The 25678-nt window shown below is 41.1% G+C and overlaps 1 protein-coding gene across 1 annotated transcript; it reads left to right on the plus strand.

The window, feature by feature from the left end:
• Nucleotides 1–2474: 2474 nt before the first annotated feature.
• LOC144060434 (matrix-remodeling-associated protein 5-like) lies at nt 2475–18001 on the plus strand. The gene is made up of 15 exons (XM_077579982.1): nt 2475–2615; nt 3475–3671; nt 4390–4519; nt 6020–6261; nt 6628–6779; nt 7425–9422; nt 9462–9918; nt 10381–10756; nt 11486–11627; nt 12392–12527; nt 12619–13233; nt 13564–13713; nt 13801–14008; nt 14706–14927; nt 15031–18001. The coding sequence occupies exons 1-15, from the start codon at nt 2568–2570 to the stop codon at nt 16924–16926; spliced, it is 6969 nt and encodes a 2322-aa protein (XP_077436108.1). The 5' UTR covers nt 2475–2567; the 3' UTR covers nt 16927–18001.
• The last annotated feature ends 7677 nt before the right edge of the window (nt 18002–25678 follow it).

A 25678-nucleotide genomic window follows, 5' to 3' on the forward strand; every position in this document is an offset into this window, starting at 1 on the left:
TCACTCAAGGGTTTAGGAACGAACTCATAACCTTGAGCTTGGGTGACTGCCACACTACCACCCGAGCTATGCCCCTCCTACTGTTTGCTTTTCTCTAAGAGGCCAAATACATCGTTTTTTTGGTCTCTTGGAGTTGGTAAGATTCCATGGAATCAGCTGCAGCTGACCCGAGCGATATACTAACAGAAAGCAGGAGCTGCGTGGCTCAGGGTGCAAATCGGCTGCCTCTCAAGCTGAAGGTGGTAAATTTGTTCCTCCACCCTTGAGTCACTTTTTTTCTCTCCAATTCTTTATTTTACTCTCTTCCCAGTGTAAATATTACTCTAAAACGGAGTCGATTTGGTCCCACTCTAAATAGTCAGATTTATTCTACTTAATTTACTGTGTATATGGTACAAGCATGTTGAACTTTATATCACAGTGCAACATGAGAACTGTCAAGTCATCATGCAGTAACCACGCCTGCAAAGAGAAGTTTGAAAATAAAAACAGCTTCATCTGGGAGTAATCATCTGGTAAAGGCACAACGTTACATCTCATGTTTAAAGATGTTCGCAGATGTTCCCTCATCAGGAGATGATCGAGCCTCCCACTTTTATAACCGCAATCAAACAAGCCCGGCGAAACTCTGACAGTCCGCTTACATCTGCTTTCTAGCACGGGTTACCTCTCAATTACAGTTTTGGGATCATATTTGACCAGCCGTGACTAAAAAGCCCTCAACATGAATGTAAAATGTTTCCACTGGCTAAGTGAGGCGGGGGGTGTTACGGTGCCTATACGGGAGACAACAGCTGAGCGACATCAGGTTATTTTTGTTCTCCCCTGTAGTGTCTCACAAGGAGGTTGGATCATTATACGATCACTCACAATCTGCGCTCTCACACATTCACATTTAAACTTTTAAGAGATACGGATCATGCACTATACTGTACTTAACATTCTATTTGTGGATCAACACTGCATTCCATTGATGTCTCATCAGCTGAAAAATGTATGCACAAGTTTTATTCCCAAAATTCTGGATAAAGGAATGTGTCACTTAGGGAATGTAGTGCATTCACAAACCTTCAAGAGTCAGACGTTTCCATTCTAGCTTCAATTTTCATTGGTTGAGCCTGAAACTAATTTCTAAAAGCTTTAAGCAATTAATGACAAATTAATTGACAAATGAGTCAATGCATGTAAGCATACATAAGAGCATTTATTTAAAAGCATTTAATTAATTTCAGTTGTCAGGTTAAAGGTCACATTAATGGTAGGAAAAAGTTTTGAAATTATTTTTCTTTTTCTTTTTTTTATCTGATTTAAAAACTGCCATTTGAACAGGAGCGTGTAGCTGTTTATTATTACACATTGATTTAGGTATTGATTACTTTATCAATTCATTTACTGTTATTACTCATTAAGCATTTTTTTTTGCAATTTACTTTTCTTTATATTACAAATGTATTTCATTATTTTCCACATTTTATATGATATTCTTACTTGTTAAATACAGTTGCGGATTTTCGAATGACAAAGTAATTTTTCAAGCCCACATGCACGTTGTTATGTATTTGCATTTTTTTTCTGTTATGTATATATTACATATTTATTCAAGTTACAGATTCGGACTGATAAATGTATTGATATAAACTTTTATTATCATATTGTTTTAATTGTATTTCTTTTTTTTACAACATTAGCTTTCCTGTTTTTAAACATAAATAATTTTCAAAAGCTCTATTTACAATGAATGCTAAGGGTGTTTTTCATTTATATTGCACAGTTATTTAAATATTTTAAATATATTCTAATAATTCTTCGTGTATTTTTGTTGTTTTATTCTTCATTATTATCTGCATGATTTATAAATTAATGTATTACAGTATACCTATATTTTATTGACGTGTTCAATGTTCAAACCCTGCACTAAATGCTATCTATTATTAGACTAGTATTGGTTAAGACACAGAATGGATGGATTATTGTGATCATATAATTTTTTTTATATTCATTTTTGTCAAAGAATGATTGCATAAGCCCTGTGCATAATGCTGCAGGAAAAAAACTGAATGTAAAAAAAAAAGAAAGAAAAAAGAGAGAGACAAACAAGGCATTCCTTGTGATAACGTCCCTCCCATGCTTTTTCAGTGGGACTCCCGTTGACGTGATACAGTAAAGAAGTGCACTCAAGCCCCTCCTTTACCAGTGAGAGCCTCCCTGCAAGTTTACTTTAGCCCACTCTCTTTTCTTGCACTCAAACATCCACGCACAACCACTGTCGTGCGCACACGCACGCGCGCACATACACGGTAGTTTCCAGCTTATCCCGGGACGCACGCACACACAGAAGCCAGTTGTGGAAGCTATTTAAAAGCGGTTGTGGATGTTTCTAATTTAGACTTTTATTGTGTTTTTCCAATCCTTTTATTATTGCGACAACTTTGGTTGGACTTTTAATTCACGTCTTAAATGGATGAGCAGAGCACGTAATCACGTTCGTTCAAAAAAAAAAAAATAAAAAAAAATCAGCAACCACGCAGGTTGTGGGACTACAAATACGCATTACATCGGGAAAATGAATGATTCTGTGCTGGATAAGTCACTCCATCCGACTAAAGGGCTGTAAGGTAAGATTTTCATTACTTTTGGCGCATATTGCAAGACTTCAATGCAGTGCAAAACTTGCATAGTTGTAAGGAATGAATGGACATTTGACATCGTTTCTATTTCTATTAGAAATGTATTTGTCTAAAACAGTTACACTGGGCCACATTAAATTTTTAAACTGGTCATGCATTTAGGTAGGCGGGGGAGCCGTTGATCATAATAATAAAATTATAATTATTCAGGTTTGTTAATATTATCAATTAATAATTCACTAATTGATTATTTAATCAAATAATGGAAAAAAATATGACCTGTATTTGTAAAGCAGTTTCGTTTGTTGATATTTCGTATTGCATCATTTACAGTACAGGCACGGTTGTTGAGCAATTCTTTTCATCAAAGTTGTCAAGGTCCGAATTTGGATTCTGGGCCTTCCTGTGTGGAGTTTGCATGTTCTCCCCGTGCTTGCTTGTTTTCTTTGGGTATTTTCCTTCCACATTCCATAAACATGCATGTTAGGTTTATTAAGTGTGAATAATAAGAAGGATAATATTAATAATGCATCCGATTTGTATAGTGCTTTTCTAGACACTCAAAGACGCTTTACAATGGAATGGATACATTATTCATGAACTTACACATCCAAACTGTGGTGGTGGTAAGCTACTTAAATAGCCATAATGAATGCAAAAAATATTAGCACTAGCAGGCACAAAGCTGTGTGTGGTTTCAGGACAGGTGCAATAACAATTTACCTATCAGAGAGGGGGCATGTTTTGCGCTGATTAAAACTGTGAATTCAACTGTACAAATCAACAACCACCCAACCAAAATTTTATTATTCATTATTCATTTTTCATTTTTGTATTGGCCTGCCAGCCAGCGCTAACCTTGAAGATGAATACGTATCCAAGTGCGGGTGTGCTGCTGGCAATTTGGGCCCTGTTGGTTCCCGGGGGCCAGTCTTGCCCGAAGAGCTGCAACTGCTACCAGGCCAGTGAAGTCCACTGCACTTTCCGCTCCCTGCTCACCGTCCCTCCTGGATTGCCTGCGCACACGCGCCGCATCAACTTGGGGTAACGAAGTTTGCACGCTTCGCATGTACACAAGCTAATTGTCAGATGGTGCTTTTGTTGACTGTGCAAACACACCTGCAGAGTTTGACAGCGGGTGTCAAAACAACTGCAGACGACAACAAATCCTCCAAAATCCTAGTTCACTTGCTGCAGAACAGTGGTCCCAAGCGCCAGACCGCGGACTGGTACCCATTTGGTACTTTTTTTGTTGTTTTCTTTTTTGTAGCAAAGCATATACGTCCTGATCGGGAATTTCTGCTATCAACCACCCAACATCTACTGATTAATCTTCTTGTCATTGTTTAGCCTATATCCTCATTTCATTCTGTTTACACGTATGCCGAGTCTTCTTGACCACACCGAGGCGCCAGAGAGCAAATGAAGCACCATGAAGCTTTGAACCAATTGGCTGGAATGCTTCAGTGCTTCATGAAGCATCATTTCGCCTTCACTACTCTTTTGACTACGCCATCTAATGTGGGCGGAGCATGGCGGCTAAGTCCGATGACGATTTTGAGGATTCGTCATGAAATTGGATGTGCCCATTAAAATTCATTCATTTTGCATTATTTCCTATCTGTTTTGAAATTAGAACAAAATGGAAGTCAACCAATGTCAGTCGGAGCAAATTTGTTTGATTCTCGAGGTTACGCTGTAAAGTAAAAGATGCTGCTTGGGTGGAATAATGAATTCACTGTGTCTTTTCCCCACTATACAGGTTCAACAGCATCAGCAGGATCCATGACAGTTCACTGGCCGGGCTACAGAGGTTAGAGCTTTTGATGCTGCACAGCAATGACATCCACCACCTGCCGGATGCACTGTTTCGAGACCTGAAATCACTGCAGGTGAACTGGGATGGGAAAAAGATGGGACTTTTGCTGAACCAATTACCATTCTTGGAATGAGGTTGAAAATTAAGAAAGGCACTTCAATTTAAACACATGCATGGCCATTAACTGTGGGTGGGTGATTGTTGTAGTTTGAGGTCTACAAAATAAAAATGTAAGAAAGAAAGAAGTTGAAATCTTAATTTGAGCGTTACACATTAACATCATCTGCCTCAATTCTGACCTGTTTGAGAGTCCCTGTCAGTCATGACAGTATGCAGTCAGTTTTTTTCTGTAACTGACTGACATTTCTAAATTACGTGCATGTAAAAGGTGTCGTGTGATGATGAAACAAACAGACATAACATGATTGGTTCAACAACTGACTTGTTTTGGCCTATTTTTGTACTCTGCAACAACTACAGTGTAAATCCTAAATCATCCCAGGTGCTGACAATTTATGTTACGCCACTGTTAAGTAACCAATAAATTTGAATGAAAATCTGAAGAAAAGGTGCAGAGAGAATTATTATTATTTATTTTTTTACTATTTGAGTAATGTTTGTGGTACCAAATAATGGACAAGCCACCCGGTAGAATCATAACGGTATTACACCTTCTGTTTGGCATTCCCCGTGAACTAGGAAGAAGTCTGGTTCAGTTAAAAAATAAAATAAAATAAAAATAAAAAAGGAAACTACAATTCTCAAATGACTGTTTAGCCTTCCTTTTTCTGTTGAGATCTACAGCAATACCTAAATAAAAACATTTTAAATGAACCCTGGAAAGCTCATCATATTACTTGACAAAGACAAAAACGATAGACATTTTTGCTATAACTACAATTAGATTAGAAACAAGATATAGTTTCAGTTGTCCTTTTTCCAAAAGTATTGCAATTTTTAATTCATTTCATTTAACATGTTTCCCCCCAATTTTAGTTTTTGTTTTGTTAGCTTTCATTAACTATAACCACCTTGTTGACTGACCATAATTAATTATTAAAGTGGCTGCATGCAGGAATCAAACAAATCCATTGCATAAGACTTTCTGTTGACCCCGCAGTGACAGTGATGCAATGCTGCTCACCAAGCCGCTGTTTCTTTCATCTCTCAGCCAAATGTGGGTATACACTGTACTGTATTTGCCATACTGTGATAATAGGATCCATATTTCTGTGCGCCTGAAATTGTCAGCAGCTGGATCTTTACCACTTGTGGAAGTAGCTTCCCTGGAGAGCCGATTTACCATAAGCCTTACAAAAATTCCACAAGGTGGTTTTCATCATCATGCACACTCTTGAAATATTGTTTCCTGTATGATTGGAAGAGGAAGACTGCAGAGAATACGAGAAGGCATACTTCAAATTGTTAGAAATGTGCTACCTAAAGTAGTACATTCTTTAAGTTCACCCAATATTTGCTAATCACATCTTCCGTTCTCTTCTCGTCATAACATTTACTTTTATCTTTAGTCATTGTAATATTTATCATTCAATTTCCACCTCCTCCACCGCAGATTCTAAAGCTGAGCTACAACAAGCTGACAGAGATCCCTTCATCCCAGACTTTTTCTGGCCTGACCTCGCTACTGCGCCTGTACTTGGATCACAACCACCTCCAGTACATCCACCCTAGGGCCTTGCTCCAGCTGCCAAGCCTCCGTCTGCTCCGTCTTCAAGGAAACAGGCTGCATCAGCTGCATCCCCACGCTCTCTGCACACTTTCACTACTCAACACATACTACTTCTCAACACTTCGGTAGGTGTAGTCTCTTGGAGTCAACTTTTTTTTTTTTTTGCATTTAATTAACCTACCATAATTCAGACATGATATACAGTTGTACATTTGAGTTCAAAGGGCCCAAAAGTGATATAATTTTGGTGGAAAACATGCCCCAACGTTTAAGTATTTTATGGAGTTTGAATCTCCATCTTAAATGTAACCTCACTAGACCTCATTTCAGCCAGTATCGAAGGATGGAAGGGAGTGATTTCACTGAGTGTAAATTGGCTGCTACATAGGTTTGCCTCGCGGGCTAGCCACTAAAGACAGGATTTTCAGAGGCAGCATCTCTGTATTTCATTTTCTTTACTGACAGCCATCTAAAAACTTTCCCCTCTCTAGACACCTTGATGTGTCCAACAACAGTTTAAGCACCCTGCCCAAGGCCATCTTGCAGACTGCATCGATGCTGGAAACTCTAGCGCTTCAGGCTAATCCCTGGAGCTGTGACTGCAGGATGAGTTGGTTTCCTGCTTGGCTTTTTGTTCACTCAGGTTTGTGTCTCTTTTTTTTGTCCTTCAATATTAATTCAATTTAAGGAGAGGGCAAAGAGAGAAGGAAAGGGTTAGCATTATAAATGAAAACATAAAGACACCATTTCTGAATGATTGATTAGTCTCTAATGTGTCTTGCAACTTTTTAAAATGTCAAATAAAGCTTGATGGTTGATATACGAGTTACATTTACATTTAAATTCATCTGGTTGTGTTTTTATGTACCTTTGACATCTCCCTCACCACCTGCTTTTAATCTCATGCTCCCCTTTACCTCTCAGAATCTCTCAGTCTATTTAGGAATTTTCACAAAGACACTAAAGAAGACAGGAATTTCAAATGCCTCTCATTGACATGCCAGACTTAACCTCCCGTGACTAATACATATTGGCAGCATTGTGTGCAGGCATTGAAACAAAGGCTAATGCTTGCCATGGAATAATTAGGTTTTGCATATTTACGATTTATGAGCAGATTAAGTAACCGCATCAAATTAGTAAGTGATATGAAGTGTAATTAATAGTACAGAAGAGCGTGCGTGCTAAATTTGGCATTACCAACACACGCAGACAGCTTTGACGTGCACGTTATCATATATGGGATAAGGGATCACTCTCATCTGTCTTTGTCTGTCTTTTCAACCAGATTTAATGAAATGTTCCGGAGGTCCTCAGTGTCCAATATGCGAGGCACCAAGTGCCCTTCAAGGTCAGAGCGTGCTTGATCAGAAAGATCTGACCTGCACCTCCCCTGTCATTACCCTGCGGGGAGAAGATACACCTTCCGAAACTGAACTCGGTGAAATCCTACCGAGTGAATCCTTCAGAGAGCCTTTAGGCGCCGCTTCACTCGAACTGTCGGATCAACAGGGGAACAGCGTTGTACTCGGCTGCAATATCACTCATTCGACGGACTCGCAGGATGGGTTTCCTGCTCCAGACCTCTCCCATCCCTCTTCTTCACCTATTGCCATGGCTCTGTCCTTCTCTCTGGAGTGCCCCGTAGAGAAAGAGAGCTATGACAGTCTTTGGAGGATCCTGGCTTACTATAGTGAGACTGCAGTGCACCTTGAGAGGGAACTCATGCTGAATAAAGCTCCAAAACTGGCCTACCGCTACAGACAGACAGCAGAGACAGAGGGGTATTATAACACTGGAGTCAAAGCCTCCATCTCAACAGGACCACATTGGTTAATGCAGCCGGCTATTGGTATTCAACTTAACAGAGCACATTCCAGCCGAGACACAGTCAGCCTTATCTATTCTACAAGAGTTTCTGCTCATCCTGACCCCACTACAAGACCTGCAATGTCTACTACTGCTTCTCACCCATGGGTACTCATTTTGACTAACCAAACCACCACAGCAGTAACAGCAGCCGCTGGCGCCAGGCTGGAGCTCTCCTGCTCTCTTCTAAGTTCGAGTTACCCCAAAGTAAAATGGATTCTTCCAGATGGATCCAAACTTAACTCGCCATTCAGTAGTCAAGATGGTAGGATTCAGGTCTCTGGCTCTCGTCTACTATTACAGAATGTTGAGCGCTCAGATGCAGGGATTTACTACTGTGTAGCCCAGATTGGCAAAGATTCAGATGTTCTACCACTGCGTCTGGTAGTAGAGGGGTCCTCTGCCCCACCAACAGGTGAGCAAGTCGGACCTCCTGTCACGGGGAGAGTTGGACAGCCTGCTAGCCTGTCCTGCAAAGCTTCTGGTTCACCAGAACCACAGACATTTTGGATGTTACCAAATGGGAATATAGTACACAATGGATTACCAATATTAAGTGGATTTACTCTTCAATCAAATGGGAGTCTCTTTTTTCCAAACCCCTCACTGAGAGATGCTGGTCATTATCGTTGTGTCGCTGTCAACCAGTATGGTAGTGCTTCAGTGTCCATTAACCTAGAAATAAATCCAAGGAAGACTCAGCCACTTGGAGATGCTCCAGTGGGGCCACAATCAGCCTCTGGGCGATCAACAAAGATAAGAGCGCCATTATTCCGTCAAATAGAAGAAGGATCGGGAGATTTAGATGAAGAAGAACAGAGAACCATTGTAATCCACAGGAAACAAAGTCGTATTCAACAACCTTCAAATAGAAAAATTCAAGTCCAGAAGCCCTTAAGACGAGGGCCTTTGAGAGAAGGTCCCTTGAGAAGAGGAGGGAGGCCACAATCACCTGAGCAGAGAAGAAATCGTTACACCACACACAAACAAAAAATTGACCCACTCAAATGGGCTGACCTACTGGCAAAGATACGCCAGAAGACAGCCGCAAACAATAGTGAGGACATCGTAACAGAAAAGCCCACGGCTAAACCATTGAGGGGAGATGAAGACAGTGAAAGTCAAGGGGGTGGTGATAATACAGACACAGAAGGAGCAGATGGATCGGAAATGGAGGGTTCATCAGTTGATGACGCTGTTCTGCGAGAGGAAAGTTTCCAGCCCATTTACCCCACTCACACAGTAGCAGTCACAACGCAAGCAAAGACTGAATCAAAAACAGGCACTGAGAGTCAAGAGTCCTGGATACATGATATTGAGACTGAGAATGTGACACCACCACAAACAACGATACAGACAGACCTTGGCAGCTCCATGACAACATTCGGAACTAATGAAATTGACCCAGATGCAACTAGTAGAGAGGAGCAGGAAGCAAAGCCCACCTCTTCAAGAGTGAGACCTTCAAAACCACAGATGGGACCAATGCCTAATTTAGTCCCAAATGCACCGCCACAAAGCCCTTGGAACTCTCGCAGAAGGATCGGGCAGAGGAGACGGGTCAACAACAGGACGAGGGGGCGACCTATGACACCACGTCGACCTCTAATTGATCATCTCAACCCGATGCCAAAAACTGTGGTGCCTGAAACTACCATCACTCAACTGGTGACAACCACATCCCTACCAACTATACCTGAAAATATTGAGGATATTGAAACTCCTTTTTCAACATCAAATATTGAGATAGTAAATCCTCCACCGTCTTCTGTTCCTACCACTGTTGGGATCACCACTTCAACATCTGAGTTGCCTGCACCGACTCCTTCCTCCCCCACTTCATTAGCCCCCTACGACACAGAGACAAATACAGATGTGATGACTCATTCAGGCAACATACCAGACAGTGCAGAGTCAGCTGTTTTTAAATCACAAACACCGGCGACCACAGACTCTTTTGACGCCTACACAAACACACAAACAACCTGGAGCCTAAATGATGATGGACCCTCAGGCGAAAAGGGTGAAGGGCTGGAAAATAATTTGTTGGACATCCCGAATGAATCTCAATTCTCCACCCCTCTCCCGGCCACCCTCTCCTCCACTGTTTCCTTGACAACAACCCCTTCAATCAGTCTTACAAATAATCGTGTCAGCGTTTCTACTGGTGGCATATCTGTTGCAACTTTTGACGACACACTTCCAACATCAACTACATTTACTCTTATGACTGCAAACCCAATTCCATTGACTTTACCTCCCATAATTCCCTCCATGTATCAAACTACTCAAAGTGCCACTAAATATTCAACTCTTACATCTACGTCTTCTACAACTGTTACTTACCCATCAACTACCCTCTCACCTACTACTAGTTTCATTAGGACAAATAATGCAGATCCATTCAAAGATATTCCCTCAACTACCATCCCTGCGCTTACTACTTCAGAAACTAGTTCTCCTATTTATAGAAAAAGTGCCAACCCATCCAAAATTCCTAAGAGCGACACTACACCCAGTGCACCTTTTATGTCTACCACCCTAACAACAACAGCAGCATCAAGTACTGCTGCGTCATTCAAAGAAAGGCCAAACATCGGCCAGGTCAGCCCCAAGGGGAGGCCTGCGTCTGGCGCTCCACACCAGAGTCGACCCCCAACTGACTGGAGATACCCTGGAGCTAATTTCATTCCAGATTCACACAGCAGCAGGCCACAGTGGTCTCCATCTCCTCTTCCTGCCGACCCACGGGTGAGTCTTAATAAATTACAAAAGTCTATAACCCAAATGTGATTTAAAGCCAACATACTGCTAATATATTCACAAAGCTTTTTTTAGTCTTCATTTGCAGTCATTTAGAAAGTTTGATATTTCTTTAAGAGTATTCTTAAAATGTATTTGTGTTGGTGCATGCCAGTGAAACTGTTATTTGCATTCACACTCACTCAAATGTGCAAGACCTGGGGCAAAAAGCTTAGCCGAAAATGCATAATAGATCTGAAAATAGTCTAATCTCTGATCACATGGCCTGTTGTTAAACCTAAGGGATGTTTATGGCATTTCTCCAATTTGAAGGATTTTTCTGAGCTTCGCCAGAGTCGTTTCAAAAGCAGAGATGAAAAACACATGCTCTATTAGTAACAGCATTATGTGTTTGGGCGTCTAATCCCACTGGATTTATAGCAATCAGACGCTAATTCATTTACAAATCTGTGCAATCCAGTGTGATGAGCCCATTGTTGATCAGATATCAATCTGAAATAACTGTGATTGTAATATTACACGGAAGTGATGAAATTATCAATATTTTGCTGAAAAGATTACCAATTTTTATTAGTGCTTTAATTCTAATTTAGGTTTGTAATCTTTTCATTGTCTGCAGTTTTTTTTAACAGAGGAGTAGGTTTTGTCTTCAGATGTCCAAGGGACTGTTAACATTTATTTTTCTATCTTATGTTTGATGAAAAAAAATCCCAGCAGTCTCCAGCTTTAAGATCCAGGCCAAGGATTGCAGACCCGCATATCAGAACGATGTCGTTCCCAGCAGGAAATGTTGCCAGGCTGACTTGTGAGGCTCAAGGCGAGCCAAAGCCCTCCATCACATGGACCAAGGTTGCCACAGGTGCATGCAGTGTAACAGATATGCACACATTTGGCCCAGCATACATATATAGGCAAAACACACAATGAATTTATATGGAAATGAGGCCAGTCTTATCTTCACATTACATTCATGTCGAACATCTCTCTGCAGACTTGTTGAATCTGATTTGTGTGCTGATATATAAACCTCAGCAAATAGTGTGGACCTCCTTGGAACAGACAAACCTACTGTATGTTTTCCATTTCCAGAAACAAAAAGTAATTTAAATGTCATGTACACAGCTGCAGATTTTGTCACTGGAGCAGAAAAAATAAAGACTTCCTGCAGTCACACATTTAAATTAATATACTTACAACAACCAAATGTCTCAGACTGGCTAATACAATGTATTATGGTTGACCTTGTGCGCAATGACATACATGTATGTGAACAGTATTGTGAAAAATTCTTATGCCACCTCTAGCTGTTATTTTTTTTATTTATCCATTCACGGCTGACATGATGTCAAAAGGAAAACCGATTACAGGACAGTGTTATCAGAATCAGAATCGTCTTTATTACTGGTTAAGTATGTAAAAACACACAAGCAATTTGTCTCCGGTAGTTTGAGCCACACCAGTATTACAGTAACAAGGAACTAAAACAAAAAAGAACATTGAACATTGAACACGGATTACATTATCATTGCACAATTGGCTGATAATGTCTACGTTTTTTCTATCTGCTCAAAATTTCTGCCAATTTGCCCCTTCTGATGGTTTGTCTGGATCTTTGTGTCTCAGGAGCGGTGATGTCTGTTCATTCCAGGGCTCAGCGGTTTGAGGTTCTGGCAAATGGTACCCTTGTTATCCAAAATGTACAGCTCCAGGACAGGGGCACATACATTTGCAGTGCACACAACTTCCTGGGTCGTGACAGGTGAGGCCACTCAAGTTATGAATATCAATGCACCATACTTTAGATGAAGAATGTGTTATAAACTGAAAATGTTTTGTCTTAACATGACAAGGCTGCTAACCACCCTGGAAGTGTGGACGCGCCCGCCTCGAATGCAGCTGGCAAGCTATAGAGAAGCCACGATTCATCAAGGCGGAGAGGTCCACCTGGAATGCCAGGCCAGCGGTGTTCCGACTCCTCTGCTCTCTTGGGTTCTTCCGAACCGTGCTGTCCTGACCTCCATGGCTAACTCCAGCAATCGAATCAGCATGGACTCAAATGGAACCCTCCACATTTCATCAACATTACCAAGTGACCGGGGGGCATATCGCTGCGTGGCCTCCAACTCAGCTGGGGCTGCCAGTGCTTCGGTGCGCTTACACGTGTCGTCGTTTCCCCCGGTGATACAGCAACCAAGAGAGGAAAGCCTTCTATTGGCTCAGGGAGGACCTTTTTATGCTCACTGCACTGCCAGAGGGGCCCCACCACCAAATTTGCGATGGCGTGTCCCAGATGGGGCTCTAGTTCGTCCATCCCAATTTCTCCATGGTAACCTTTTTGTGTTGCCAAACGGGACCCTGCATATTCGAAAGATTGGGCCTAAGGATGTGGGGAGTTATGAGTGCACTTCTTTTAATGCAGTTGGAACTGATAAGAGGACTGTGAGGGTGGAAATTAAAGAAGAGGCACAACAAGGAGAAGTGACAAGAGATACAAAAAACATGTCACTTTCATCGCCTCTTCTGAAAAACAGATCTTCGCCCCATCCTGGCTTCCAGTCAAAGCCGCTTGACTCTGCCAGATTGACCCCTCTCAGTCCCAAATCCCCATTTTACCCTCATCAGTCCGCTTATGCTGACTCAGCCTCTAAAATCAATAGAACAATCATCACCTCGCCCTCACAGCTGACTAACTTGACACAAATGTCTATGGCCACACATAACACCACACACCCCTCTCACACGTCTGATAAAAGCAGAGCTTCAGTTATTGTACACTCTTTGCCAGTCTCTCCATTCAGCAAAGCCCGAATTGTCTCAACCTCGCCCCCTGTCACTGCTGTGTCCTATGGGGATAATCTGCAGCTCCACTGCTCTGTAACGGGCAACCCACCCCCCATCATCATTTGGAGGACCCCCAGCAGAAAACTGGTTGATATGCATTTCAGGTATGAGGGCAGAATCTGTGTATAATTGTACTAGTGGTGCATCCTTATTGCGTCTCACTCTGTCTTTATCATCTGTTCAAACTGAAGTTTCGACCAACGTCTGAAGGTGCACCAAAATGGCACACTGTCCGTTCAGTCAGTGACAGAGCTGGATGTCGGAGACTACCTTTGCATTGCACGCAACAAAGTCGCTGACGATTATCGCCTCCTGCGTGTGTCCGTGGTGATCAAGCCTGCAAAGATTGAGCCCAAGCAGCCTTTCAATCAGATGGTGTCATTTGGAAAGGCACTGAAGGTACCTCAATATACAAAAATGTTAAGCTTCAATCAGACTGTCTCGGACTACACAAGAATAGGTCGATGCTCAAATGACATCCTGCAAGCTTTGAGGGATTATTTATCAGCGTCAAAGAAATCCACTGATTAGATTTATGACACAAAATGTCCCAAGTGACTGAGGTCGGTGATCTAATCAGTATAGTCTTAAACCAATCTTCAAACTTTCATGGATTTGGAAACAAGAACTTTATTCAATTATAGTTGTATCAGATTTAAGATGCTTTAGATATCTTTGGTTAAAGCCAGAAGTGGGGGGGCTGATTGCTAGGCTGGTTCTGCGACTGTTCTGTGAAATGTTTATTTTCTAGTACATAATGATTTTGAGAACATTTAATTTTCTATTACTGCCGAGTTCCCCAACCATGCAGTGTGCCACACTGCTTCATCAGTCAGCTTTCATGGTTGACGGTGAATATTTAACAGCTATTTAGCAGCTTTCTGAAAAAGGTGAGGTGACATGCAAGAGAGAGGATATCAAATTACCGCAGCAGCTTGTTTCTATTAGTTTCTAATTCAGTTTACATGTATGTACATTGAATTGCACGGGGTGTGAGTCAAGTGACAATGTTTCAAAAATGATTCACCACATGTCCACATTACCTTCTACAAAGAATTGATTCCATTAGTAGACTTTTACACTTTGGTCATTGCAGGTGGACTGTTTGGCATCAGGATTACCAGACCCGGCAGTCAGTTGGAGTCTACCAGATGGGACCATGGTGAACAGTGTGTTGCAAGGCGAAGAAAGAGCAGGGCGGGGACGCAGGCTTGTCGTTTTCCATAATGGAACATTGCTGGTTCCAGCAGTGGGCAGGGGAGAGGAAGGCGAGTACACTTGTTATGCTGAGAATCAAGGAGGTCAAGATACCATGAAGGTAAAGTTGAAGCTGAAGTAAAAAAAAATGTTTTTTTAAATACTTCCTTCTTCTTTTTTTTATTTTTATTAAAGATGTTTTCGTTCAAAATATTTCCCTTCAGGTTCATGTCAAGGTCATGATGACAGCTCCACCTACCTTCGATGATGACAAAAGTTACCAAGTTATTAAAGTGCGTCAGGGAGCTACAGCGGTCATTCGCTGCCAGGCAACTGGGGATCCCCCACCAACAGTCACCTGGTTCTCCCCAGCACATCGTGTCATCCCAGCCAGTTCTGGTTTTTATTCCGACCGAGTTGCGGTGGCTTCTCCTGGAACTCTGGAGGTGCGTCAAGCACAGAAGATTGACACAGGAAACTATACATGTCGAGCAAGCAACTCAGCTGGTGAACGAAACATGGTAGTAGGCCTCGAAGTGGACGTACCTAATAATGGAAACAATGGCTATGGTGCCAACAATGGTCGGATAAGAATAATCAATGGAATGGTTCTTAATCCAGTCCCCAGGAGTGATAGTGAAAATGGATTCAAAAAGCCTAATAGTGGAATCACAACCCAGCTTGGTCGTGTTGTCAGCATTGGTGTGAACAGAGGTGCAAATACAGGCATCCAAGCAAGTAACAGTGGAACCATGAATAGAAATGCACATGGAACTTTGCATAGTCTGATAAGAAACGGTCATAGTTCAATTAGAGAAGCAGGTGATGCAAGCAATCTTGGTGCAAGAAGCAACGAAGTCGCAGCGGAAACGGCTAACGATGCAAATCCCAGTAGGGATACCACCGTTTCTAGAAATGCCATGTTTACAAGCAGTGTTACTAAGAACGGCGATGGTCGAGTAAGTTGGGTCAGAGGTAACTCGGGAGTGACCAATGACAAAAATAGGAGCAGTGCTACCAGCGCAGGCACCAGTAGCACCTCTAACAAACTTGTGGGTGTGGTAACAACGGGAAAGCAGCGCATAATGAAAGGCCAAACTGTTCTGTTGCCGTGCCCGTCTCATGGATCCCCTCCCTTAACCTGGTATTTGCCTGGTAATGGTGTGCTACCAGCTCCGTACTATGGCAGCCGGCTCACGGTGCACCGAAACGGTACGCTGGAGCTTCGGGCCGCGCGGTTGAGCGACAGCGGTACTTTGGTGTGCGTGGTGAGTGGCGAAAAAGGTGAGACAAGGATTCAAGTCGAGCTGGAGGTCTCAGAGCCGCAAGAAGCATCCCGCCCGCTTTCGTCTGTGGCATCTCGCTCGGCAGCTGCGCAACAAGCTTCTCAAACGGGACAGTTGTTGCCTGTGGTGCCGCATCCCCCAATTCCTGTTTCTCAAAAAACGCTACCGAGTGGGCCATCTTCGTTGGTAGCCGCTGATCCAGTCGGCCCTCCCTCACCCTCTGCCATCTCAGCACCAGCAGTGAGCACTCAAACTGCTTCTTTGATGAGCATTACAAATGGAGAGACTCTTCGCCTACCTTGCTCTTCTTCTCAAGCCCCCAAACACTCTGTGGGCTCCCTTTCTTGGACTTTTCCCAGTGGCAAGGTCCTGTCCAGGGGTGAGAGCGGGGATTCTGGCCGGTATTTAGTCCAAGAGGATGGGACGCTGGTGATCCAACAGGCATCCGTGTTTGACCGAGGCACTTATACCTGCAGGTCCACGAGCCCTGATACGTCCTTGGTTTCACTCGTCACGGTTCCCGTCATCATCATCGCCTATCCCCCGCGCATCACAACAGGACCTTCACCTGTGACCTACACACGTCCTGGTGTCGCAGTGGAGCTGCCCTGCCTCACCATAGCAACTCCCCGGGCAATGGTTACCTGGGAAACGCCAGACATGACACAGCTGAGGGTGCTGGGCCAGGCTCGTATCTATGGTAACCGTTATCTCAGTCCTCGAGGTTCTCTGGTGATACAGAAACCGTCGAGTCGGGACACGGGATTTTACAGGTGCACAGCCAAAAATGTGATAGGGGTGGACACCAAGACGACATACCTGCATGTTATATAATGAGGTAACGAACATGTACACGGCACCTTTTGCTGACTTAATTTAATGTCCCTCATGCCCAAAGGAACTGCAAAGCATTGTTGAGATATTATCAATGTTGAAGACTCCAATACAATAGAGTCTTTGTGTGTTTGTCCGAAGTCAGTTTCAGTGTTTTGTATCAGTCAAGGTTTTTTGTTTATACACACAACCATTTACTAAATGTGCCTTGTCATTATGATATGACTAAAACTCATTTCAAAATGGTGCTCAAGTTCAAATATTTCTTATTTTATGATGTGCAACACACTACATTTTGCACAGTTTCCAACTCACTAGCTGCCAAATTTAACAATGCAAAAGTTCAAACATGGTGCTTCACTGGTCTAAATTTAAAATGCTTTGGACAAATATTAATTTTTAATGTGTAATTCAAACGCAGTAGAAATTCATCATCTAAAAGTATTTTCCTTGGGGACTGCTCATCTTCTCAATTTGATTTTGAATGATATGCTTGCCTGCGTCTTCTCACAATTAATGCAGCAGTGTGATAAGGTTTGAAGACATTTGAAAATGTGTTTGCCAGACAAAGTGTATCTTTGTCATTATTGTGATGATTGATAAAAAAGGGTGTTATTTCACATCTGCGCACGATAGCAGCTCATTGCAATATTTTATTTTTATTTTTATGATTTTCATTTTAAGTTATTGATATTGTAAAGACTTTTTGAGAGTGTTGAGTTTCCTTCTGACAGGGGCGGGGAACCTACTGGCCCAATGGAGCATTTGATTCGGCCCGCCATACAATTCTAAAAAGAAACAATACATTTATAGTGATAAATATTATTGTTTTCTTTTTGGAAGACTTTATTTAAAACAAAAAAAGTGATGGGTCAAAGGATCCCCACCCCTGCCTTATGAGAAAAGGGAAATTATGTGTTATGTTGAATCTGTCGAGCAATAAGAAAGAAGTCTTATATTTTTAACAGAATCAATTTATTAATAAAATGAAAAATAATACATACTAAGTCTTATATTTTTTCTTGAGTTTGTTTATCTTGGGAATAACTCTCCTCATTTCAAACTCAGCTGTCGAACCGGGTGTGAGTTCTCATACTGCAAGCGCAACACATGATGATGAGATGACATCATATTCTTTGCACTGGAAACTGCAATAAAACTCTCATGATCCTGCAGTGCCAACGGAAAGACTCCCCAAACGCCTTCTTGTCTGTTCTCACATCACCACCAAAATATCTCAACTTCAAATTATACGTTATATCATGATGTCGCAATTAACGATCACCTGATTTTAACAAGATTACCAAACACCAAATTTGTTCACCGATGTTATTGAGATGAGTCATGTAAACATCACATCTGTTGGTTGGCACAACAGCGACCGTGCTAATTGAAAGCATTAGCATCTACCACCCAGTGGTAAGCATATTTCACTTTTTCTGTGGCGCACGTTTGATTGGGCCCATTGAGTAAAGAGATCTAACATGTTTTGAATTAACTGCTCATGGTTTCGCAATTCCTTTCACCGTGGCCCACCAACGTAATGGCTCCTCGATTTCGGCAAACAAATCATCGGTTTTAGAGTGACACATCGCAATGACAGATGGTACAACATTTATTTGGGCAGTCATGCCAAGAAGAGTAGGGCAATCTATTAAAACAGCAGGTTTTATTGTGTGAAGTGTACCACAGGATTATTTTTATTTTTTTCAAAAATTTGCTATATTCAGCTAGAGGTTAAAGGCAAGATGAATTCATTTTTAGTTTCAATTTTAGTTAGAGAAAAAATAGGAACTAGACTGTTGATGACTACTGATATTCAAATGAATTACATATTACTGTATGTTAAGATGATGATAAAGAAAGCAGCATGATGGTGCACACTGACTATTATGTTGGTGTTCAAACATTCTCAGACTTGAAATTTAAGTTTTTTAAGTATGGTATACCGGTAAATTGAACTTAAGGCCTATTTGAAGAAAAGGAAAAAAACGGTTGTTTTGTTTAAAAACAAAACATCCAACACTAAAGCAACAACCAACCATCAATCAATCAGGGCACATTTAAACAAACGACACTTACATTCATGCCTATGCACAATTTAGAGTCTTTAACCCACTAAGCCAGACTAACCACATAAACCAAAAATAAATACAACATTCAAATGATATGTTTACTTTCTTGGCTAATCAATTTAAAAACATGAGCAAAAATGTTATTTTATTGAAGATCATTTACACAAATGCAGACATGGAGCATGTTGTCATACTTAACTGCCACATCTGCTGACATTTTACTCTGTACTTTAATGACAGCTTCACCATTCCAACTATTTCAAACTGGGTTTCTAACAACACACAAATTAACAGTCATCTCATATGTTTCTAGGAGAACTAGAATTTGTGTATTTAAATGGAAACCAGGTTACCCTGTTTTTTCTTCTTCTACTTTTTTTTTTTTTTTTTTTACTTAACTGAGTTTTGCCGCTCAGAGAAGCAACGTGATTTCCTACTGCACTGAAACAAGCTCATAAAGTGGATGAATTGCTTCCAAATACGTTTTGCTTCTGATTACCTGCTTTAATTGCTATCAGCAATCATAATAAGTATATTTCCCATTGAGATGTCTCAATTCTTTTAATGTTCATTTGGAAACCAATACATTTTCCTCAACGCCTCATTAACTCACACCATCATAAATTAACATTTGCCAGTGTTTTTTTTTTAAAACTTCATTTCCTCATGTGCCTACAACAAGTAACTGACCATAATAAAAAGGGATATCTTCTAATGGAAAAACTGCATTATAGAATTCTTAGAAAATCAGGTGTCCTTCATCAAAAATTATGAATTGATTTTTTTCCCTCATCAATATGCATTCATTCAAGTATGCATTCAAGCCGGAAGAAAAGAACAACCTTTTGTATTGTGTATGCCCTTGAACCTACAGTATGTAGAAAAACCTGTGACATTTTGTTGTAAGCTATCCAAACATCCACAGTGACTACAAGCATGAATTTATGGATGACTGTTCAGGAGAGGAGAAACTGATCAACACAGCAGAAGACAAGCAGACCCACAGAAAAGAACACTGCAACATTATTTTTTATATTGTTAATATTTTTATGTGTTGGAAAGACACCCTCGAAGATAAGCTGATGCATTTCAACAATAAATCAATATTCTCATCACACAGACAATCCACAGACCATAACAGGAACACTCATTGTACTTGAACCCCCTCAAACTACACTGAACAAAAATATAAATGCAACACGTGTGTTGTCGCTCTCATTTTTCGTGAGTTAAACTCAAAGATCTAAAAACTTTTTCTACATACTCAAAAGGCCATTTCTCTCAAATATTGTTCATAAATCTGTGTTAGTAAGCATTTCTCCTTTGTCAAGATAATCCATCCCACCTCGCAAGTGTGGCATATCAAGATGCTGATTAGACAGCTTGATTATTGCACAGGTGTGCCTTAGGTTGGCCACAATAAAAGGCCACTCTGAAATGTGCAGATTTGTTCTTAATTATGGGGGCAATCATAGAGTTTGATTAGGTTGCTGTCATCTGTGAAGAGCACCATCGAATGTGAGCATTAGCCCGCCATGTAAGTTACAGTATACCAACTAAGGAGGCTATCAGCATCTAAGAATAACCTGTGTTGAACTGTATTTTAGTACAACTGTCTACTCTAGTTATAGTAGAATATCCTTTAAAACACAAATTACAAAAAGATTACTTGGTTACTGCACAAGCACAAAGTTTAACATGTGTGCCACATTCAAACGAACCCCGTCATTCATCTGTTTTGTTGTTGTTGCTTTTTTTTTCTCTTTTATTCAGCTCCAAGTGATATGGTTTCCCCATCTGTGCAAAAGAAGAAAGCCTCGATTCAAGGCTGCCCTGTCAGCAGCTCACCCTTTCAACGCACCCCGTCGCACATACTTCACACAGTGATATCACCCCTCTCAAACCGGCTGTGTTTACACTCACGCTTAGACCCATCATCATTGCCTGTTAGTGTGATATGCATCGGTCCACAGTCTCGCTACGTCAAACTAATAGAATGAAGAGGACTGTAGGTTACAGGAAGAGAGAGAGAGAGAGAGAGAGAGAGAGAGAGAGAGAGAGAGAGAGAGAGAGAGAGAGAGAGATTTTTTAATGGGTACGATTAGTCAATTAATCGATTCTAAAAATATTCAATAGTGACAGCACTACTCATGATAGATATTGTTATAGGTATTGTTTAAATTGGAGGCACTCACTGTTACAACCCATTATCATTTATTTTGGAGTTTAAATTTTCAGTTTCTGAAGGACCAATGATAGAAGACAAAAAAAAAAAAAAAAAAAACTAAGAAAGGAGTCCAACACTGTTCACGTCAGCCTTAAAGTGAATTCAGCTGAGAGTCAGTGACCTCACCATCAAGCATCATATTTCACACCAGGGGAGACAACTGGTCACTGCTGAGAGCACACTCAGATGGGTGTGTTATGGCGCAGTAGAGGGTCAGCTGTGTGTGTGTGTGTGTGTTACTGTGTTGCCATGGAGACACAGAAGTACCTGTCTGTGAAAGTGTTTCAGACAGAAACAAGTCAGGTTCTGACTGAGGCTTTCGGTTAGTCACAACATCATGACGCTCCTCCGCTGATGCACTGCTCAATCACGGCATTCAAAATAAATCATTAAAACAAAAGAAAATTATAAATCTTATCCGTCACTGCCAATGTGTAAACTCCGGCAGGCCAAAGAGCAAAAAAAGCCTCAGTCTGATTAACAAACCGCTGGCACAAGTCATTCGCCGTTGTCAAGCAAACTCATAGACTATATTTGGTGACATCACACCAATGAATTAACTTGATGAAGAGCCTTAAAGCAACAAATCTGGAGGTTTATTTTGGTATTTTTCACATAAATTGCAGGATATTAGTACATCTAGTCTGCCCCTGCTGCCCTTCAACTACTTAGAATCCACAACCCCATACCCCCTTCACTCCACGGTGCTAAAAATAGTTATGCAAACGCTTACACCTCAACATGTGCCTGCACAATTCAAAATGAAACAATATGAACTCAATTTAAAATAAAAGACAATAGACAGTAAAAAAAAACAAAGCCATAGCCGCAGCCAAACATGAACTGAATGCAATACAGAAGACAACAATGTGTAAAGTGGACCCCCGTTACATAAGTACGAATAATAGAATTTTTGTGAATAATTGACACTCCCCTGATACTCATAGTTTAAATTATAAATATACCAAAAACTATGACTACACAACAGTGAGCATATCAATTGCTGTACAATTAAAAACAGTACAATAAACAGCTTATAACTAAGTACAATACGCACACAGATACACAATGTGTCAGTATTTGTACATCCACGTCAACAATCCTGAAGATGCGGATGAAGGATTACTGCAGCGATGCAATCCGGTGTAAACCAATGAATATTTCACGGCACGCTTAAGGGCAAGAGTTTCAGTAAATCGATGGTGCCGACGCTCCGGCCTGTGCTGGTGGTAAAGGCCGCTGCTTTTTAGGCAACAAATGAGCAGTTAGCGCTAGAATGCTTGTTTTTCTGACATGGTTACAGCCGACAGCAATGGTTTGCTGTCTCACTTAAAAAGGTAGATTGTGAGATGAGAAGTTTGTTAGTTTGGAAAAAAAACAAGATTGTTTGCAAGGCAAAAACCGAGACGCCGGAACGGGACCTGCATAACATCGGCGAGACTTCGGACCTTAAGGCTCCAATCCCGGCCTGTCCCGATCAACCCGGGACACCTGGCCACCCTATGTAAATATCATTCATACATATACACAAATAGCATGCATATCTGTAAAAAAAAATGTCTATTAAGATGCACATAATGTATTTGTACTGAACATGACATGGACTTGACTTACTTTTGGTTTGCCTAAGTTTGATGTTGTTGAATATTTTACATGGAAAATGTCACAGTAATTTGTTACTGTATTTTGCTGTTTTTAGGTATTCCTAAGATTTATTGAGTGTCTACTGTGCAGGGCGTGTCAGACAGATGGTGAGTGATGTTCTCATGTCAGGGCAGTCGCCGTTCTCAGGAGGAGGGGGGAAATGACTCATGGGTCATGTTAGTGGATGGCCTACATTAAGTGGAACCCTGACAACAGCGCCGGAAGACAACACACAGGCATGCAATCAAACATTAAAATAAATAAATACATCATTCACTGCAGATATGAAAAAATGACAAGAAAGGTTAGATAGCTGGTTTGAGCTGTGTGAATTTCCATCCTTTTAAAATTTGAAATATGCCATGACTTAGCTGAGATATGAAGCAACAAAAGAGGCTTTCTGGAACACAATGCTTGCGCGGATTACGCATTCAAGTCGTGCTCGGAGGGACAAAGATTTCCGCAAGAGCAGAGCTGGCGCAAAGATAGCACCAGGCATGAACCCGGCTATCACAAAACGAGGGACGTCTCACAATGATGAGACTTCCTCCACAAAATCCACCCCCATGTGACATGTTACAGCGGCTAATGGTAAATGGATTGGACTTATACAGCGCCATGTATCTTTTTTAAAAGAAAGTATGAAAAAAAAACGTTCACATTATTGCCTCTTTTGTGACACACATTGTATGTGCCCTGGCTAGCGACCAGTCGAGGATAAACCTTGTCTCCAGTTCACCTCTGACCTTCACGAGGCCAAGCATTATTAGATGGCTCGATGGATTTTGCATGGCACTTAGTGATTAAGGGAATAAATCTATTTAAGAGGCAACTTCGAATCACGGATGAGTTAAAGCACTACTTTTTCCAAAAAAGTAACATGCCTTTTCACCATAGCACCATCTGCCTCTGGGGCTGAGGGAAATACAATCTGCAACCTTCTAATTTGTAGCTGTCCACTTCCTGGGGGCGGGAATTGCAGAGTAACTCAAGATATAAGTATAGTGGGGAAAAACGACAGCCTCAAACCAAAATGAACAAGAATTCTAGTTTAGAGTCATAAGATACAGCCAAGCTCCTGCAAAAAAAAAAAAGAAGAATTGCAACCTCTCAGTCTAGCAATAATTAATCATACAGTACATGATGCACAACTGACTCAAAGAGAGCCACCATCGAGAAGTGCCTGCAGGCAAAAGGTTGAAGGTCATTCTGATGATGGCGACCATGCATAGGGGCAAGGCCAGGCTTTGCGTTCCTTGTAAGCTACAGAAGCGGTAAAGACACACCCACTACCCATGACTAACATTTTGCCGGCTATGAGGCAGAGTGCCGGAGTGAATATGTAGACAGCATCTTGGATTGACTGTTTGCACAGATGTTGTCATAAGAAAGTTCTGATGATTATATAATCTAAGATCCGAGGCGAGGGCTATTATCATCTGCCCATGTTGTGGCCGATTTGTCAGTCCATGTGACTGAAAGAAATTCTTTATTTTCAGAATGTTTTGCTTCCTGTAACTACAGTCCAGTAAAATGTATTGCTTGTATGACACATAGGAAACATCCATCCATCTTGTAATGTCAAGTCTTCACGGGATGAAAACCAGAAAACACATGCTGCACATTTGTTCCCCCTCAAATGCATCGAAAGCGCAGACGAACGTATTGACACCGATGCACGCGCGGCGGAGATAATGACTCATGACAACGATCTTGCAGCAGGTGAGTTTGCCAGAAGTGAATTAGGATGGGAAAGATTAGCAGTGGATAACAGGATTTGAGGAGTGCATAAAGGAATGCATGACTAGATAGACAAGTATGAGGGAGGATATGAGGAAAAAGCAATAAATCGGCAGATGTAAGAGTGCTATATGTGAAACAATGGCAGTTGATTTATGGGAGTCCTCTCGAGAGTTGAATCAAAAAAATCTTGTGGAGCAATGTGAATGGAACGATGATGAATGTGGACAACTGGATAGTGCGATGAGCTCAGAGCAGAGAAAGCAAGAGTATAATATTAAATCGGGGGGGGGGGGCTTTTTTGGGAACGTGATATCGCAACTAGAAATTCTGTAAAATAATAATAATAATAATAATAATAATAATCACCTTTCAATCACAATAAAACCGTATAACTTCATTATTTCTTAACATGTCTCCTATCCCTTTCATTTGATCTCAGGGAATCTCTTCCCCGATTGGCTGTTAAGAATATCAACCAAAAAGCTTGGCCAAAATTCAAAGGGTTCTCCATATTGATGCGTCCAAATTACTGTGACATTTCAATTGGCGTCTCTGGCCCTACTTGAATAGAGCAAATGGGACTCATTTTTTTGTAAGAAGAGCAGTGTATGCAGTAGAACTTTAGCAATCGTTTTATCCCCCACCCTCAAATTTATTTGTTATAGAGGATTTTAGAGGTGCTTGAAGTGCTCATTCTATGTTGTTATTTTTTAAGCACAAAAAGCTGATCTATACTGGCCAAAACAATCTTCATGCAGATCAGTTCAAAGGGGGAACAAAGCCAACCAGAATAATGGAAGTTGCTCTGATCAGAGATGAACATTAACTGGAAAACAGCTGCTCTGAATGACAGTCTGCTTACTTCACAGTAATGTCTGATAGTTCGATGTCCGATTCGCTTGAGAGGCCGATTCTTACTGAACTAATGTCTCACATTAAAAGGAACCCTGACTGTAATGACAAGTTTGCTCTATATTATTAATTTGGTTGTTACTAACATAACTATGAGATTCATTATTCAAAAATAATTTCCAGTTTCATACATTTTGTAGAAACTTTATTT

The sequence above is a fragment of the Vanacampus margaritifer genome, chromosome 11 (genome assembly GCF_051991255.1).
Source record: "Vanacampus margaritifer isolate UIUO_Vmar chromosome 11, RoL_Vmar_1.0, whole genome shotgun sequence".
In the NCBI taxonomy this organism is placed as follows: Eukaryota; Metazoa; Chordata; class Actinopteri; order Syngnathiformes; family Syngnathidae; genus Vanacampus; species Vanacampus margaritifer.